This window comes from the organism of the source record quoted next, unplaced genomic scaffold (genome assembly GCF_019419815.1).
Source record: "Pyrus x bretschneideri cultivar Hongxiangsu unplaced genomic scaffold, Pyrus_bretschneideri_v1 Contig3, whole genome shotgun sequence".
NCBI classification, from domain to species: Eukaryota; Viridiplantae; Streptophyta; class Magnoliopsida; order Rosales; family Rosaceae; genus Pyrus; species Pyrus x bretschneideri.
Window position 1 is genome coordinate 12,964,680 of NW_025999612.1, and position 16,569 is coordinate 12,981,248.

General features: G+C 37.3%; 3 protein-coding genes across 4 annotated transcripts; all 3 read right to left on the bottom strand.

Annotated features, from left to right (window-relative positions):
* Window positions 1-586: 586 nt before the first annotated feature.
* LOC103946947 (golgin candidate 2) lies at window positions 587-5,330 on the bottom strand. Its single transcript, XM_009357774.3, has 9 exons — window positions 5,069-5,330; window positions 3,772-4,881; window positions 3,501-3,611; window positions 3,279-3,338; window positions 2,903-2,960; window positions 2,453-2,598; window positions 1,757-1,882; window positions 1,211-1,258; window positions 587-1,116 (listed from the first exon to the last, which is right to left on the bottom strand). The coding sequence occupies exons 1-9, from the start codon at window positions 5,120-5,122 to the stop codon at window positions 781-783; spliced, it is 2,049 nt and encodes a 682-aa protein (XP_009356049.2). The 5' UTR covers window positions 5,123-5,330; the 3' UTR covers window positions 587-780.
* Window positions 5,331-6,996: 1,666 nt separating this feature from the next.
* LOC103946946 (ras-related protein RABA6a-like) lies at window positions 6,997-11,195 on the bottom strand. Its single transcript, XM_009357773.3, has 2 exons — window positions 9,748-11,195; window positions 6,997-7,550 (listed from the first exon to the last, which is right to left on the bottom strand). The coding sequence occupies exons 1-2, from the start codon at window positions 9,969-9,971 to the stop codon at window positions 7,094-7,096; spliced, it is 681 nt and encodes a 226-aa protein (XP_009356048.2). The 5' UTR covers window positions 9,972-11,195; the 3' UTR covers window positions 6,997-7,093.
* A 153-nt stretch (window positions 11,196-11,348) lies between these two features.
* On the bottom strand, window positions 11,349-14,579 carry LOC103946945 (probable calcium-binding protein CML27). 2 transcript variants are annotated; one of them, XM_048589327.1, is made up of 2 exons: window positions 14,047-14,579; window positions 11,349-11,365 (listed from the first exon to the last, which is right to left on the bottom strand). In XM_048589327.1, exon 1 carries the CDS (start codon window positions 14,562-14,564, stop codon window positions 14,058-14,060), a length of 507 nt encoding a protein of 168 aa, XP_048445284.1. In that variant the 5' UTR covers window positions 14,565-14,579; the 3' UTR covers window positions 11,349-11,365; window positions 14,047-14,057. The 2 variants fall into 2 exon arrangements, with proteins under 2 accessions (XP_048445284.1, XP_009356047.2); XM_009357772.3 differs by lacking the exon at window positions 11,349-11,365 and adding an exon at window positions 12,921-13,448.
* Between the last annotated feature and the right edge of the window lie 1,990 nt (window positions 14,580-16,569).

The window sequence follows — 16,569 nt, forward strand, 5'->3', positions numbered from 1 at the left end:
GTGGTAAAGGGTCACTTGCAGTAATATCTAAACTACTTTGATAGGAATTCAAACTCAGATATAGAGGTGCACTTGCTGCCCTAGCCAAACCTCTTTTTTTTTTTTTTTTAGGTGAGTTCCTGCCCTAGCCAAACTTGACTACCCCTATATTCACGGAAAACAACTGTGATCGAATGAGAGCGAGCATTGAATTCAGGCTCAAGTTTGAAAACACTTAATATCATGTTTAACATATTCATGTAATTGTCGATATTTCCATCAAAATATTTGAAAAATCAATGATTAACATGGAAAAGGCGGTGAAATATAAACTTCACCCGATATCAACGAGATATAAGAAAAGCAATGAATATCAACGATATTTATTAATATTTTGCCGGAACCTACTATAGATTTGAACTTTTAATATTTTTGTGAGAAATTTTCTCTTATTCGACTAAATAACAAATTGATATACTTATCATGTTGCAAATTTTCTTAATTTCTATCGAAGGCAACCAATTTTGACATCAACATAACCATTGATATTTCTATAACTTTGAATATCAACATTTCCACTTATATTGATATGTTAAACACTGCAGAGTATCAAGCTGTGTACCGATTTATATTTATTAATTCCGAAATAACAATACATCCCTACCGTTCAGATCGTTCACTGCTTTATTAGTCATTTGGGGAAAAAAAACTGCACAAATTACACCCCTACTAATTGAGACCTCCTAAAAATTGAGGAATAAACAAAAAAAAAAATTAAAAATACAAAGAAATTATACTAAACTATACACCAGCAGTGTTGTTAATGTTTTCCAAGGATATGACAGCCCCGGATTTCATCTCATTTGAAGCTTGAGAACGGGACATTAGAATGTAAATAACCCACAAATGAAGGCACACGAAGTAAATCGCGGCCCATATTTTCACAGTCGGATTCCTCCTCAAAAACACTACTCCGGCCAAGAATATGGACTCCAATTGCTGAAGTGCTGAACCCAGGTGCTTCCTGCCCGACCGGATTCTGTCTTCGAATAAAGGTCTGCCTGATTCTATGTCCCTTGACGAGGCAGCAGAAAATTCGGTCAATGACTTGCTTTCGTCTAGTGACCTCGAGACAGCCTGCATGATGCATAAATTTAGTACTGTCCCTCGGATGCATCATCTTGTGCATTAAAGTTTCGTCACAAAAGAGTTATCTGTATAATCAACATACCTCAATTCTGAACAGAAGAGTTGCCTTCTCGGAGGAGAGAGCCTCAACCTGGTTCAAGTGGAATCATAAACAATAGCCTTTCAAGAAAACAAACCAAATCTAATATTTGAGAATCTAGGCTACACGAATTCCGAAATTAGTACGTAAGGGGCTAAAGGAAGCATCGATCATGTTGTTATTGTTATATATGAATGCAGAATCAATTGTCAAAAGAGAAAATTATAAAAAGTGTGCATCGTAGTTACTTTCACTTAACGGGTCCCATCTCTATTGAAGCTTAAAGGTGTCTCAGCTGTATAAAACTTGACCATCAAATGGAATATGATTCTATTCAGAAAATGTTCAAAAGCTTTTAGTTCCATTTTGTTGTTCGTTTTTCAAGTCTGGTGCATCTCTGGGTTCTTTTTCTGTTTATTTTTTCAATAAACATACAAGTCGGTGATAAAGGCAAACCCAGATGTTTTTTAATGGTCTTATTTAGGTAACCAGACAAAACCTCTCACTTGAATGACCAAGGGAATTAAGAACGGTGTTGGAATGACAAACCTGGGCTTGTTTATGAATCAAATGGTCAGTCATCTGAGCAAGCCTTCGCTTGAGCTCAATTTCTATTTCTGTTGGATCCTCTATCTCTTTCCTTGTCATTTCAATGTTTGCTTCCAGCTCCTGTGCCTGAAATGTAACACGTAATTTTTCTTGCAAATGATTACGGAATATCACAAAATGTCGGCAACGCATGAATCATCCAACAGTTCTATCAGGAAACACCATTTAATCAATGCTGCCAAAAGCTTCAGTTTTAGTGTTCATAGTCTTGATGAAATGTTGATTACTTTGTGGCCTAACATCCTTCAATGGATCTATTTACTTTCAAAAACGGAAAGATGACAGTCAGATGAATCTAGCTTCGAGGGTGTCACTTAGAGAGATTGTTTGATCTGAACATAGAAGTGAACGTATTCAAGAGATGGAAAAATCCACAATTCCCGGAGGCATTGCACTAAAAACCTGACAAATAAAACCCAAGCTATTCACAACTTTTAACAGCACAAGACCAGTTTCTTTAGCCGTATGCAAACCACATGAATTCACCATCAAGCTTTAACTTTTCACAATATTCTATCAAGTAGTTCCCTGTGCCCAAGTAAATATTAACACACACAGAGAAAGGGAGGAAAGACATAATGGATCAGCAGTTAAAAACTCTCACAGCTTTTGAATATTATAATGAAATCCTCTAACCTTATCTTGCAATCGCACAATTTTATCGGTAACAAAGGCGTACTCTGCCTCCAAAATCTCTCGTTCAAGTTCAATTCCTTTTGACGCTGCTACTTTCTTTAGAGATAATTTTGTTTGATGAGTGTCGGAGATCTTCCTCCTGAGCTCTACAAGAAGACAAAGAGTTCCAAGGGATGATACACCAAACACAATATTGATTTCAACATAACATTGAAAATTTCCTTACATTGTGAAATTATTCACTGCTTTACAATATAAAGTCAATATCAGGCCAAAAAAGAAGTCAGACTCTATTCTCAATCTACTATATTCAGAACTTTTGTTTATACTCAAATCCTTTAGCCCTCGAGAGGAAATTTATATTTAAAAATGAAAAAATATATATATATAAAAAGGACTTTTTCTAGTTTCCACACCCAATTCATTAGTTTACGATTCTAAAGAACTTACCTTCCTGGTTCACTTCTTTTAACTCAATTTGCTGTCGGAGTTCTGCTACCTGATTCGCCTGGACTCCCGAAAGAGTAAAAGAAGAAAAAGGGAAACACATCAGCAGGAGTAAAAAACCAAAAACAATAGTATTGATAACGCAAAGCAACCAAAACACATGTGAAGCGTTTCGAATTCCCAATAATTGAAATGAAAGACAACAAGGAATGACTTTAAGCAAAGGAATGATTTTTACAGTATTATTTCTCCACCATAATTGAACCACCAAAACAATTTAACCAACTGGACAATTATCTATTGCTCAGAACATCAATTCAGAAGATTATAAAATGTCCATTGGACCACATCAATCATCTGAATCAGGATATAATCATACCTCTACTTGTAGATTCCATTGCACATTGGCTAGGGATTTTGCAAGATCTGCATTTGAAGTCTGCAACCAATTTTAACCTTTAGCAATAACAAAATTCCTAACTATGAGCACGGACTAAAAAGTTCGACAAAAGGGGAAATTCGTATTTCTAGACATAACTCAGAATAAACAGAATTGTTTTTCTAATACACATAAGAAACAGATTGGAAAAGGTTGTAGTACCTCCAGTTTAGCCAACCGCGCAAAGGCTTCCATTCTAGTGTTATTATGTTTCTGCTTTTCTAAATCAGCCGCTTCCATGGTTTCCATCATAGTCATTTGCAGCTTTGAAGCCTGAAGCATGAACGAAGGTAAATTTAAGTAATAACGCGTTACGCAAGAGGGTAAAGACATTCAATTTCATTAGATAAAACAAAAATGGACAAATAGGATTAATGCAGCCAACCTAGGAAGAATGATAAGAACAACAAAATCCTAATAATCTTATTCTTACCTCTTGTGCTTGTTGTTTCACTTGCTCTTCAAGTATTTTTTCCAAACTCTGCTTCTCACCCTCCAATCTGGCAACCATATTTTCCCTCTCTTTGATGGCCTCCACAGCTTTAGCTGCCGCTTTCTCCGCCAGAATCTTCTCCCTCTTCTTTCTCCTTTCTTCCTTCTCACGCTCACTCTCGGAATCAGAACTTGAACCTGTGTCTGTGTCCGAGTCAGAGCTCCCATCACTTACCGAAGTAAAACCTCTCTTTAAATCCTCAGAGGTAGAACTTCTGGACGCTTCGATAGACTCAAGCTTTCTCAACCGATCGTCAACATTCTCCCTTCCTAACTTCTTATTTGAACCCCCATCATCCTTCTTCACCGACTGTAAAGAAACCTCAGCAGAAAGTTCCTTAGAATCAAAACGCCCACCATTTTGTTCATTTCCCTTATCTTCTGTTTCCTCTAAAGTGTTCAATCCCACATCTTTATAATCCAACTCTCGTCCTTCCAAGATCTTACCATCACTCTTCAACTCAACACTTGAAGACCTCTCCGGTGAATTTGAAACCGAAAAGCCAGACTCCTCCCCATCGTTTACTTTCCCATTCAACTTACTTCCTTCCCCAACACTTGCCCTCCTCGTCGACTTCACAACATTATTACCGCCACTCTTTTGATTCTTCTTAGCCTCCAAAACCGACAAACCCGAAGTGGAACTGGCACTCCCCTGCCTCCTACCATCCTTCCTCAAACCCCGAACCCCGGGGAAACCATTGCCGCGATTCGCGGCAGAAGTAGTTCCCCGATTTGGTGTACTACTAAGGAGTTGAGTCCAGTCACCATCAGTAAGAGTCTTCCTAGGTTTCAGAACTCCACCAATATCTATATCCCTATTACTTTTATTCCCATCATCATTAACGTTAATGTTATTACTAACGATGTTTAAGCTCGGATCACTGGTTAATTTTCCGCGATAATCACTAATTTGATTTTCTAGGGTTTTCTTCTTCAACTGATCCTTCAAAGGCACACTGCCCCCCGCTCTCGTCGGCGTGTCCAAGCTCAATTCGTCGGCGATCTGCTTCTCGTTTTTCCGCAGAGATTCCGCAGCTTGCTGATCGATCTGAACCGTCCATTTCACAATCACACGGATTTTACATTACTACTCCAAATAGATCGAACTCAAAAATTTTATAAAAAAAAAAAATTGCAGATTGACTAGTTAATTCAATTAAGATTAATTCTAATTCAATTTTTGTTTAATTTTATAGTTTTCAGGATTGGGAGGAGATGGAGGAGAAGAATTGAACCTGTTGGAGGATAGTTTCGGCGGCTCTGAGCTTGGAGGAGATCCAGTTCGCCATGGTCGTGCTAGTTCGGCGAAACGCAGCGTTTAGTACTTCTGGAGAGAATCGAGGTGCATTGTTGGCGAAACGCAGTGTTCAGTATTTGCAGAGGATGAAGGAAGAGGCGGAGGAGGAAGAAGAAGCTTGGGGAAATGGGATGGAATGATGTGAATGGGGGAGGGAGGAGGGTGAAAATGCTCGAGTGACGGGCCATTGACGGTGTCAGTAATTCGGCCGTTAGATTTCGGGTGACCGTTTTGTGGTTGGTTTATGTCATTTTAAGGCATCGAGGGCCTTTGATTATATTTTAGTTTTTTAAAAGTTTTATTGTTATCATTTAGTACTACGGTCTAGTGGTATTCTTTTTTATTTCTAAAAAAGAAGTTTTAAATTCGATTCTTATCAAAAACGAATTTGAACTACATTATTGCTAGCCGATTATAAAACTAAGCCTACCTCCTTTTAATGTAAATAATATCATTTATTAAAAAAGAGTTTTTATTTTAAAATTTAACTAGTACATGCCCTTTAAGAGAAGGGATCCCATTTTTTAAAAAAAAATGGAGACACCATATTGATCATTAGATTTGAATTTAATGAAATTATGTGGCTGAGATTAAATTACAAGCCACATAATCTCAACCATATGATTTCATTAAAGCCAAATCTAACAGTTAAGAGGATGTCCCCATTTTTTCTGAAAATTCCCTTAAAGGCTTCCTTAACTAGTATATGTCCACTTACTATGCGGGACTTTTTTTTTTTTTTTTAATTTTAATTTTATTTTAGGACTAAATATAATTTATCTTCAAGCTACATGTTGCATGATGTGGGCCAAACTTAACTGACCCCTTTAGCTCGATTTCCTTTACACCTTTGGTTGGAGATTAATTTTGTCAATTTTAGTGTGGCATGTAGCCGTTCGCCGAAGAAAAACTAAACGCGTTGTTAGCAAAAATGCTCCTTAAGATATATATATTTTTTAAATCGATAATGAGGTTCAAATTCAACTTTAGTAATAATCAAATCTAAGATCTCTCATTTACAAGTGAAGAAAAATATCACTTAATCGTAATATTAAGTAGCGTTGTTTAAGATATTAGAATTAGAATGACCTGAACATAAGTATGTTTGGGGTCATATCATCAATTACATATCATTCATTAATTAAAAGTGTTTAATTTCACTTTTGCTTAATTTTCTTCACGTTTTATTTATCATTGTCTCATCAGTTTCAGCATTTGGTTTCATCATTTTTCCTTGATCTTGACTTCTAAAATCTTGAGGTTATTATGCCTTGTCGTATAAGCATGTGCGTTGCCGTCGTCCTTGTCGTCATCATCACCTTCATTTTATTTATCATCGTCTCTTAATATTTATGTGAATTGGATGACAGCGAACCCTAAGTTTCTTCCTCCAATCTTCGATGCAAAGGTGTCTTTGGTTTCATCATTTTCCCTTGCTTTTAGATTTTAAGATCTCAAGTTGTTTCTGCTATTTCTTTTTTCTTTTGTTCCAAAAGAGGTCGTGAACCATGATTATTCATTATTTTTAGACTCAGAAGAGCCTAGTTAGCAATTGCATCCTATCTAAGGTCATGATAAGCAGATTCACAGCTTATAAAGTACCAAACTCATGACCTCTAAATGCTTTTAAGTTTATTTGAATAGGAATTTTTTTTAATTTTGTTTCAACAATTAAATCCCATTATTTAAAAAAAAAAAAAAAAAAAAAAAAGATTAGTTACTCTCAGGGCTAGAAAGACTCACAAAGGCATTTCAAATCCCCTGATCACCACATCTTGTGATTCACAATGCGAGGAGTCGAACCTATGACGTGTTCTATGGAATACTGATCTGGAATTCGTCTCTAACTATTAGGCAACCCCGTGGTGGCTACAGTGAAATCCCATTTTGAATAATATTTTTTGTCTCAATAAATGCAAATTCAAACATATATTTGACGTTGGCACACAAAAAGCTACACCAGCTAATTTGAGCAACAATAACTAGATGGCTTAGTAACCGTAACTTCATGATCATCACCACCAATATGGATGGTTTCCTTCGCACCACCGAGACTATTACTCGCAACACTCGTTTCTTCCACTTTTGCTTCCAAACTTTTCTGCCTCGTAATGTCATGAATCTTAGAAATCATAACCAAAAATACTTGCTCCACGTTCACATTCTCTAACGCAGACGTTTCCATGAAGCACAACCCTTCTGCCTCTGCAAAACTTTTGCCTTCTTCCTCGTCGACCTCTCGAGACTGGCTCAAATCCGACTTGTTTCCGACGAGGACAATGACCATGTCGAAATTACCAAACTCGCGGAGCTCCCGCAACCAGTTTCTCACGTTTTCGAAGGATTGTCTCCGGGAAATGTCGTACACCAGAATGGCGCCAAGCGCCCCACGGTAGTATGAGCTCGTGATTGCTCTAAATCTGAATTAATAAACAAAAGTATAATTAACCACCACTACTCAATAAGCATAAGCATAAATATATTTTTCTTCATTAGTACTTCTAACAAAAACGTTAACCATCACAAAAGTGTCTTTGTGTAGGAAATAATTCTGCTTATAAGCGCTTTTATAAGTGCTTTCATTACAGACACGTCCAAATACTTCGTGAAAATGCATCATGAAGAAGCACCTAATAGATGCTTGTCAAAAAAATACTCTTATAGTCCATAAACACTTACAAGTTTTTCAATGTAGTCAAATTGGCATATTTCTTTTACAAGCAATATTAGTGGAAGGCGAATCGAATCAAGAATTTCATGTGTAAAAGATAAATATTTTTAATCACTTAAACTACAAATCCGTTACTACAAAAAAAATGTTTTTAACCCTTAAAAAACTGTCTCAAAACAAATCTTGAATTCCACTGATTCGCGGAGTGTGGATCACACATGATGTCTTATATAATTATGCTACTTATGATATCTTGTATAATCACATTACTTTTTTTTCTTTTTTTTTTCTTTTTTTTGAACAATAATCACAATACCTATTAAATTGTTGTTGTGCGATGAAAGGAACTTTTCTCTACCACCTCAAGAATCCAAGATTAAGAAAGTAAACTGAAGAAGGTGAAAAGCAGAAAACTAGGGCAAAAATCACTTTACCTTAATTAGCGGCCACCTAATGGATTAATCACTTACGCTCACCAGTCGCAACAACGATAAAGACAAAGACATCCAGAAAAGCAAATAAAAGGAACTCCAAACTTTGAGCTCTATCCTAGTGCTACTTTAAAAAAGGCAAAGGTGGAATGCCGAGGAGATTCTTTTAAAAGCGTAATTTTTTATGAACTTTTTATTAGATTGTTAGTTTATGTTTTTTGTATATATTTGATAATGTCGGTACAAAAGTAAATGTTAAACTAGTAGGTGATAAAGAATCTATGAAGACTCTCACAAAGTTGGATTCTTCATAAGAAAAATGCTAAGAAAGCTCTCTCAAAGTGAGACTGTCTGTCACCTTATGTTTTTTTGCACAATGTTTTATAATGGCACGTGAATTGTGTCAAAAACATGAGGTGTTGACAAGTCCACGGAGAGTCTCACTTTTGAGAAAGTCTCCTTAGTATTTCTCTCTTCGTAGAATCTCTGCTACATCACAATTTAACGTCAATTTCAGCTAACATTATAAAACATTTTGTCAAAAACCACGAGGCGGTATAAAAAGGAAAAGGATCATCACCGGATCTTTTTCCTAGGGATTCAGCAATCGTGTCCGTTCATTATATATTGTACGGTCAATTTTCGTTAGGTAATATTTATATTTGAATTTTAAATTTTAAATGATTTCTAACTTTACGATGTAAGATGAACCGATAGAATTACAGAATTCCTAGAAAAATGATCCGGCTATGATCATTTTCCGTATGAAAAGTCCACTTTTGAGAGTGACCTTTTGACATTTCTCAAAATATATTTTAGGAGAAAGGGCCCCACCAGGGCGGAGTATTAACTAGGGGTATAATTACAACTTTTGACGTTAATGGGACCAAATCATGAAGGGGAAGGCACGGTTGAACAGTTGTGTTCATATCCATAATTCAGTTGCTTCAAAAGATCGGCAAACTTAAAAGCATCTTTAAACCAAATAATAATAATAATAATAATAATAATAATAATAAGAGGAAAGCCAGGACAATTTTTTGAAAACTGATCGCATGAAAAATAACATTCAACTTACATAAATATTCTACGTAATCAGCGCAAAGGATGTCGTTCGATCTATAACACAAGAGAAATAAAGCATGGTGGCAGACAGAGGGGAGAATGACTAGCGTATGCTTTCAGAATGATATATGCGTCCTAAACTAATAATACAACGTGAACTTGTTTTGCAGTATTTTTAAAATGATTGAAGAAAAATTCTTAATTAAAATGGAAGTAAAATCTTAAAAAAACACTCGAAGTGTTTTGTAATTCAAAATATATTCTCTAAAAGTACTTTTAGTTATCTTAGAAGTACTTTCAAACTAACAGTAGGATCGCCCAGTAAGAGGAGGTGGGTTTTCAAGTTATTCAATTGTAAGCATATGCATGTTCTTCAAATATATTCCAAAGACTATGATCAAGTGAAACAAAATCAAAATTAAGAAGATGAAGTGAGGGAGGGAGGCATACCTTTCTTGGCCGGCAGTATCCCAAATTTGAGCCTTGACGATCCTATCAGCAACCTTGATATTCCGGTAAGCGAATTCGACGCCGATGGTGGGCTTGGAATCCAACCGGAATTCGTCTTTGGAAAACCTGGATAGCAAATTCGATTTGCCAACTCCGGAGTCTCCGATCAAAACTGCCTTAAACAAGTAATCACACTCTTCATCGATCGAATCACCCATCAACATGTACGCTAATTACTTGATGATCCAATTAATTACCTCTCTTAAACACTCATTAACTAATTAATCATAAACATACAGACAAGCTAAGAAAACTAGAAACAATTTGGGAAGAGGCAGAGCAAATGAAAGGTGGAGGAAGAGACCAATATGTTGGACATATTTACATATATATATATATATATATATATATATATATATATATTATGTGTGTGAACAAGTCCAAATCAGTAGAGCATAAGGAAATGAATTGAAATTGTTCATTTGCTTTTGGAGGGTAGTGAGTCCTTTACATGTGATAACATTGAAAAGGACATGATGACTGCTCCCTTTAGCACAAATTAAGCAAACTTTATTTAAGACTTACGTTGGGGGGGAGGTCAGCCTCACAATGAATTGGCCATAAAAATTGATTCCGTATTCGCATTTGGCTATAATCGAATCTAAAATGTCTCACTTATAAACTAATCAAATGTAATCTTGAATTCACCTCAATTCTTTTCTTTTGCACAAATGAATTTAGTCCTCCTGACAACTTATAATTGATACTGTTAGCGAGATACAAAAATCTCATTTGCATTGAAATAAGTGTTCGATTAGTCTAAAAAATTGCGTTTTTAGTGAAGAGTCGTTTGTTGTCACTCCCGATCTATTGAAGGTGCCTTGTAAATTCAAGATTTGGATAGTAGATAAAATAAACCGAACTCGTCCAGCGATAAACAAGGGATGGTGAGCATGACTGCCATTTAAGGTGGTGAGCAAATATAATTCCAAATTTGAATGCTGATAGCCATCATGTGACCTAATAGTCGCAGTATTTTGTGACATGATAGTTGACACGTGATTGGATTTAGATTTACTTGGTACTGAACTTCATATTTCCCGTGAAACAACAGTGTCCAGCCACATTGACCAGGCCTGTCCTTACTGCAGAAACAGATTGGGCCTTATGATGAAGCCCATTCCGTTTTTGGGCTTCAAAACTTATCTGAATTGTTTTACATTTTCCCTTTCGCATAATTGAAGGGAAATTTTTCTCATCCGCAACTACCCAAAACAAATTATTCGGACGTACTTTCTTCACATAAAATTAACATATTTGCTATCAAACTCTCTAATACATACGAGTCTAATTATTTATTTAATTAAATCAAAGCATCATCATATTAGAATTAACATAATTAAATCCTACTAATATATACGAGTCTAATCGTATTAAAGAGTATCGACGGGTGCGCAAGATATTAAAGAGTTTGTTAACAAGTGAGTGAGGTTTGCGTCTGAATATCGTCACACGTTTCCTTATTTAATTAAATCAAGCAATGGCTGCCTGGCAGGTGTCGTGCTGTCCAAAACTTTGTGGAGGCACATCCAAATTTATGACCACGTTAGCCTCAATCCTATTCATATTTAAACCAATGATAGTGTAAGTTCGAGAGACAATTTGGCAGTATTATCAGGGTATCTTCTCGGGAGAAATAAATTGTAGATGCTAAAAATACTTTTTTTAGAGGGAATTTTTTTGCTCACCACCATTTAAGATTGATTTGATATTGATGTACTTTGAAAAAAAAAGATGTTTCTGCTGTGCTGTGAGAATAAGCAGCTATGAAATAAAGCAGTAGAATGTTTGGTAAACTTTTTTGTAAAAGTGCTTTTGGAAAAGAAAAAAATAGTATGATAGTGTTTGGCAAAATTTTATATAAAACAGTTGTGACGGTGTGAAATGACAAAAAAATGATATAATACTATATTATTTTATGATATTTTATTTAATATAACTATTTTTATGTGAGGATTTTGTGTGGCCGTGGGGCCCACACCCCATTTCCCTTATCTCTGTGACTTCATTTTCCTTCTACACTCTCGAACTCTCGAAAACTCTCAGCTCTCTCTGCACTCTCTCCTCCACCGAGACAACCCCACACACAAACCTTCAATCTCATACCATTTCACCACCAGATTATCATCATCTCCACCCCTACAAATTTAATCCCAAGTTTGGATTACAGGAATCGTGTTTTGGGTGTTGGGGATAAGGAAATCTAAGAACTCAAATCTCTGAGCTCTTCGGCAAGAATCAAGGCAAAATCAGTCATTTCCCTTCTTCCCATTTCACCCCTCTATCAGATTTCTCAGTCCCCAAACACCAAAACTAACCCACCTCTTGGATCTCATCGCCCCTCCCTCCTCTACATATCCCTCCCCCACCATTCCCATTCCCCCTTCATATCCCACCTCCCCATTTCCCCATTCCCATCTCTCTGCGGGAATCAAAACGAGGATCTCACTCTGCTTTTGCTTTGCTTCACTGCACTCCAATGGCTTCCTTCACTGTCCCCTGTCCCAAGGCGTGCGCCGCCCCCGTTACCCTCCTCGGTTCCTCCGCCCACCTCTTGGATCTCAATGCCCTTCCATATCCAGCGAAATAAGAATATCAACTATGAAGACTCGATCTTCAACCCAGCAAGAAGGAGAACCGGAGGAGGGTATTTTTTAGATTGTGAAAGTTTCATTAAATTCTACTGTTCACCCATCTCTTGACCAAAAAAAAAAAAAAAAAGCTGGTTTTGAGAAGCAGCATTTTGTTGCTTTAGCTTTTTGCCACTTTTTCAGGTTAAAATGACAGGAACTTTGAAAATAAGCAAACTTACCAAACACAAATTTTACTCCAGCGCTTTTTCATCCCTGCTTTTGTTTTAAGCACCTCAATGCCAAACCAGGGCTTAGTGTGATGTATGCTCATCACCTTATTAATCACCGTTAGATGAGTTTGAATTTTAAGATTTGTACCTATCCACTATACGAATCTCAAAATTCAAACTCATCTAACGGTAATAAATAGAATGATGCACATACATCATACTAAATAATGGTGAGAAAAAATGCTACCTCCTATTATTTTGTTCAAAGATGGTTTGGGGTTACTCAATTTTTTTTTTTTTTCAATAATAATTTCTTAAAAAAGTTGGGACTTTTATTGTATTTGATAAGTTAAAACTATTGGTCCAAAACAGCTCTACACATCATAACAGAAGCAATTTCAAAGGAAAAAATACTAACCCCAAACTAACAACTAAATTAACCACGAGCTGATGGTCCAGTAGTAAAGGACGGATGACGAGGCTTCATTAAAATTGAAAACTGAAGATCTCGGGTTCGAAACCTGCTATTGATGTGGAACCTAGACTTGTGGCCAAAAGAAGACTGAAATGCCTCCGTGAGTTTCCGATCCCTGAAAAGGGTGGATAGCCGTATAACTTACTAGCAGTTGACCCCCTTTTCAACTCGACCTCCCCCTTCTCTCTTTCTCTCAAATGGGTTCGAGCAGCAGTCGACGCGCCCATCTCGGCCCCGAGTCTATCGCACCGCCAGTCGTTCCAAACTCTCCTCTTTCGTCTGCGGTGGCTCCTCCGCACCTGCTACTCACGAGGTACCCTTTTCTTCTTCTTCATCATCAACCGTCAATAAGTACTAATCTAACTGCCAGAATAATCTAACGGTCAATAATCCTGATGTACCCTATAATTCAATCCATGCTATTAAAAACCTAAAAGAGCAGTTTCCTAATTCCAAAAATTTCGGCAACTTGGCAGCCCAACCATGTTTTGACTTTTTTGACCGCGTGTCGCACGGTTGCACCCACCACCAATCACCATCAGATCTCCCCCACCACACCAGGTCCACCACTATTACACATGCTCCGCCGCCGCTTTTCACCTCCTTCCGCCGCCAATAACTAACTTATTTCTTACCATAGTTTTTACATAAATATTCTCAAAAAGCAAATTAAAAGGAAAATTAATAGCGCAATAACATTCATTAAGGGCAAAGTGCCCAAGGGGGATAGAGAATTTTCTCGAGAAACAAACAGAAAATAGAGGGAAATGCGATGCGATTTCGAGCAACTTAACCCAAATGTATTCACAAATACTACAATTATTAAAGTGGAGGACGTGATCAGATCCTATTTTTTCCACGAACACATCCATTTGATGATCTAATAGTATATTATTAGTTAAACCCTAACAGATGGAGATTCGGATCTAAATTCAGCACCTGGATTGAGATAGATGATTACCGTGTGCGGCACTAGGCGGCAGGGTTGGCGGCATTGGTGCCGTCGGCGGAGGCTTTGTGTCCCATCATCTTCTTGAACTCCTCGAAATTCACATTCCCGTCGCCGTCGGCATCGACGGTCTTGATCATCCGGTGGCAGTCCTCGATCGTGCAGGGCATGTTGAGGCGGTTGAGCACCAGGTGGAGCTCGTTGGCGGAGATGAGGCCGTTCCGATCCTGGTCGTAGAGATCGAAGGCGTCTTTGAGCTCGGTGACGCCGCCGTCCTTGGGGCCGGCGACCCAGAAGGCGTTGAACTCGTCGAGGCAAATGAAGCCGTCGTTGTCGGTGTCGAGATCGACCATGAATCGCTTGAGCTCGTCGTCGGAGACGGTGGAGCCGAGGGCCGTGAGGACGTTGCCGAGCTCGTTGACAGAGATCTTGCCGTCGCCGTTGGAGTCGAAGCTTTTGAAGACCTTCCGGACCTCGTCGGTGACGGCGGGTTTGGGGTCGGTGGAGGTTGGAGCACCGTTGGTTGCCATGGAGGTTGTGGTTTTTTGGTGGTATTCTCAGAGTCTGCAGATTTGAAGAGGGAAAGGGGGAAGTCTTTGGGTATTTATACAGAAATGGGGAAGGGGAAGTCAGGAGGGAAGGGGGGGTTTTTGGAGCCACCAAGAAAAGCGGGGATAATTATGGAGAGAAACAGAATGAAGGACAAAAATTAGAAATTAAAAAGGAAATTTTATTATTGACCCTTGAATTATAGCCGTGTTCCACTTTAGTCCTTTGAACTTTCAATTTGATTTTGAGCTCGTTGGAAATAACATTCAGTTAAGCGTTTTTTTTAGAAGTATATTGAAAATTTTAAGAAAAGCACAAGTTATTTCTGAATGTAGCACGTGACACATATTTATCGCATAAAATACTTATTTTGTCACATACCGTCAGAAATGTTTTTTGAGTTATATTGAAAGAACTTCAAAATGTTTTCTTGGGTGTTTTGACCCCCAATTTTTACCCCCCCCCACACACACAAAAAAAAAAAAAAAGCCTAAATTTCAATTCATCTTAACTTGTTCTTGTAACTCAATTACCAGAATTCCAAACGTTTGTTAGTTTTTCTTTCGTATACAATATTTTGCTGACGTAGATATTCTTAAAAATGGTTATGTATATTGTACGTGATGAAATTGAAAAAGAATTGCGATTTGAAATTTAGGGAGCTCAAAACCAAATGCGAAGGTAAACGAAGCAATGGAATCTGATTCCTTTGGATAATTGTTGGCGTGTGGGAACAAGTTTCAAAGCGATAACTCGGCGTGGGAGCTTTCCTATTCCACTTTCAAGTTTGGGGAAGACGGAAGCTCGGAAGAAAGCAGGGATTGGAATGGGATGGGATTGATGGCGATTCAATACTCTCACCTTCCTTCATTTCCCAAATACCTTATGTAGACTGGACATACAAATTCATTTTCGATCCATCACACACCTTAAATTATCGTTTTGAATAAAGTAGGTTTTGTATCAAACTCGTTAATCAAAAAATTAAATTAATAACCTTTCGCATGTTAGCAAAACATATTATATTGTTTTTAAATTGTAATACCAGTAGCGACACACGACGTAGTCAAATGCATGGATAACTCTCGAATTATAGTTTTATTTCAAGGTTTTTTTTACATATAATTGTCCCCTTAAAATTGCCATTTAGTCTCATTTTTTTACCTCCTAAAACAGAATTTGTCTAACTTTGTACTTTAAAACTCCCAAAATCGAGTCATTTTCATCCTATTTTCATAAATTATGTCTCGTGGACGCTAAATGAAATAGTAGTCTAGACATTTCAGACTGTGCTAGTAGAGATGAGCTGTTAATTATTATGATCGGTGAAACCTTAAACCTCTGAAACTGCCAAATCTCAGCCAGCGTGGACGAAAACGGGGCTAAATGGCTTGACAATTCAGGGTGCAAAACGAAAACAAAACTTTTATGAGGCAAATTAAAAAATAACCCTAGAAATATTTTTAAATTTGCTATAGAGAGTAAAACTTTCGGAACAAAATAATAAATAAACACGTGACACGTTATCTTCAAAAAATAAAAAAAAGAAGAGTGGCAAAGTTGAAGTGACAAGTGTCACGTCACATGTCACATGAGAAGGTCTTTAAGCTCACTCCAGTAGATATATTGTTTTCCCGCGTTGACGCCACCGCGTGGACGTAGCAGCAGCAGCCGCACTCGGTTTGCACACGGTTTCAGTCCCGCAGTACGCAAAAAGAAAAAAGAATCCAATCGTCAGAGCAATCAACACGTAGCGTTTTCTCTTATCGTTTTCGGCCTTCGGAATGGGCCCCAATGTACGTTGTTGATGTTGATTGAGAAATCTTTTGGTACGAAAAGTGGTAAATGTTGATGCTCTTTTGAAAAAAAGAAAAATTGTAGTAATAGTTGCTCAATTTTAATTGAATTGGAGTAATGATTTTTCAATTAAAAAATTTATGATCATTGGTCTCTTATCTCATTAATGGTCATTTTCGTTAACTCCGT

What these genes read in the sequence shown, in the direction of transcription:
- LOC103946946 (XM_009357773.3), bottom strand. Translation starts at nt 9,971, where the DNA reads ATGTTGATGGGTGATTCGATCGATGAAGAGTGTGATTACTTGTTTAAG. An exon ending in GATACTGCCGGCCAAGAAAG is followed by an intron (nt 7,551 to 9,747) that starts GTATGCCTCCCT and finishes TTATTAATTCAG; the next exon opens with ATTTAGAGCAATCACGAGCT.
- LOC103946947 (XM_009357774.3), bottom strand. Translation starts at nt 5,122, where the DNA reads ATGGCGAACTGGATCTCCTCCAAGCTCAGAGCCGCCGAAACTATCCTC. An exon ending in CGCGGTTGGCTAAACTGGAG is followed by an intron (nt 3,339 to 3,500) that starts GTACTACAACCT and finishes AATTGGTTGCAG; the next exon opens with ACTTCAAATGCAGATCTTGC. An exon ending in AAAAGAAGTGAACCAGGAAG is followed by an intron (nt 2,599 to 2,902) that starts GTAAGTTCTTTA and finishes GTCTTCTTGTAG; the next exon opens with AGCTCAGGAGGAAGATCTCC.
- LOC103946945 (XM_048589327.1), bottom strand. Translation starts at nt 14,564, where the DNA reads ATGGCAACCAACGGTGCTCCAACCTCCACCGACCCCAAACCCGCCGTC.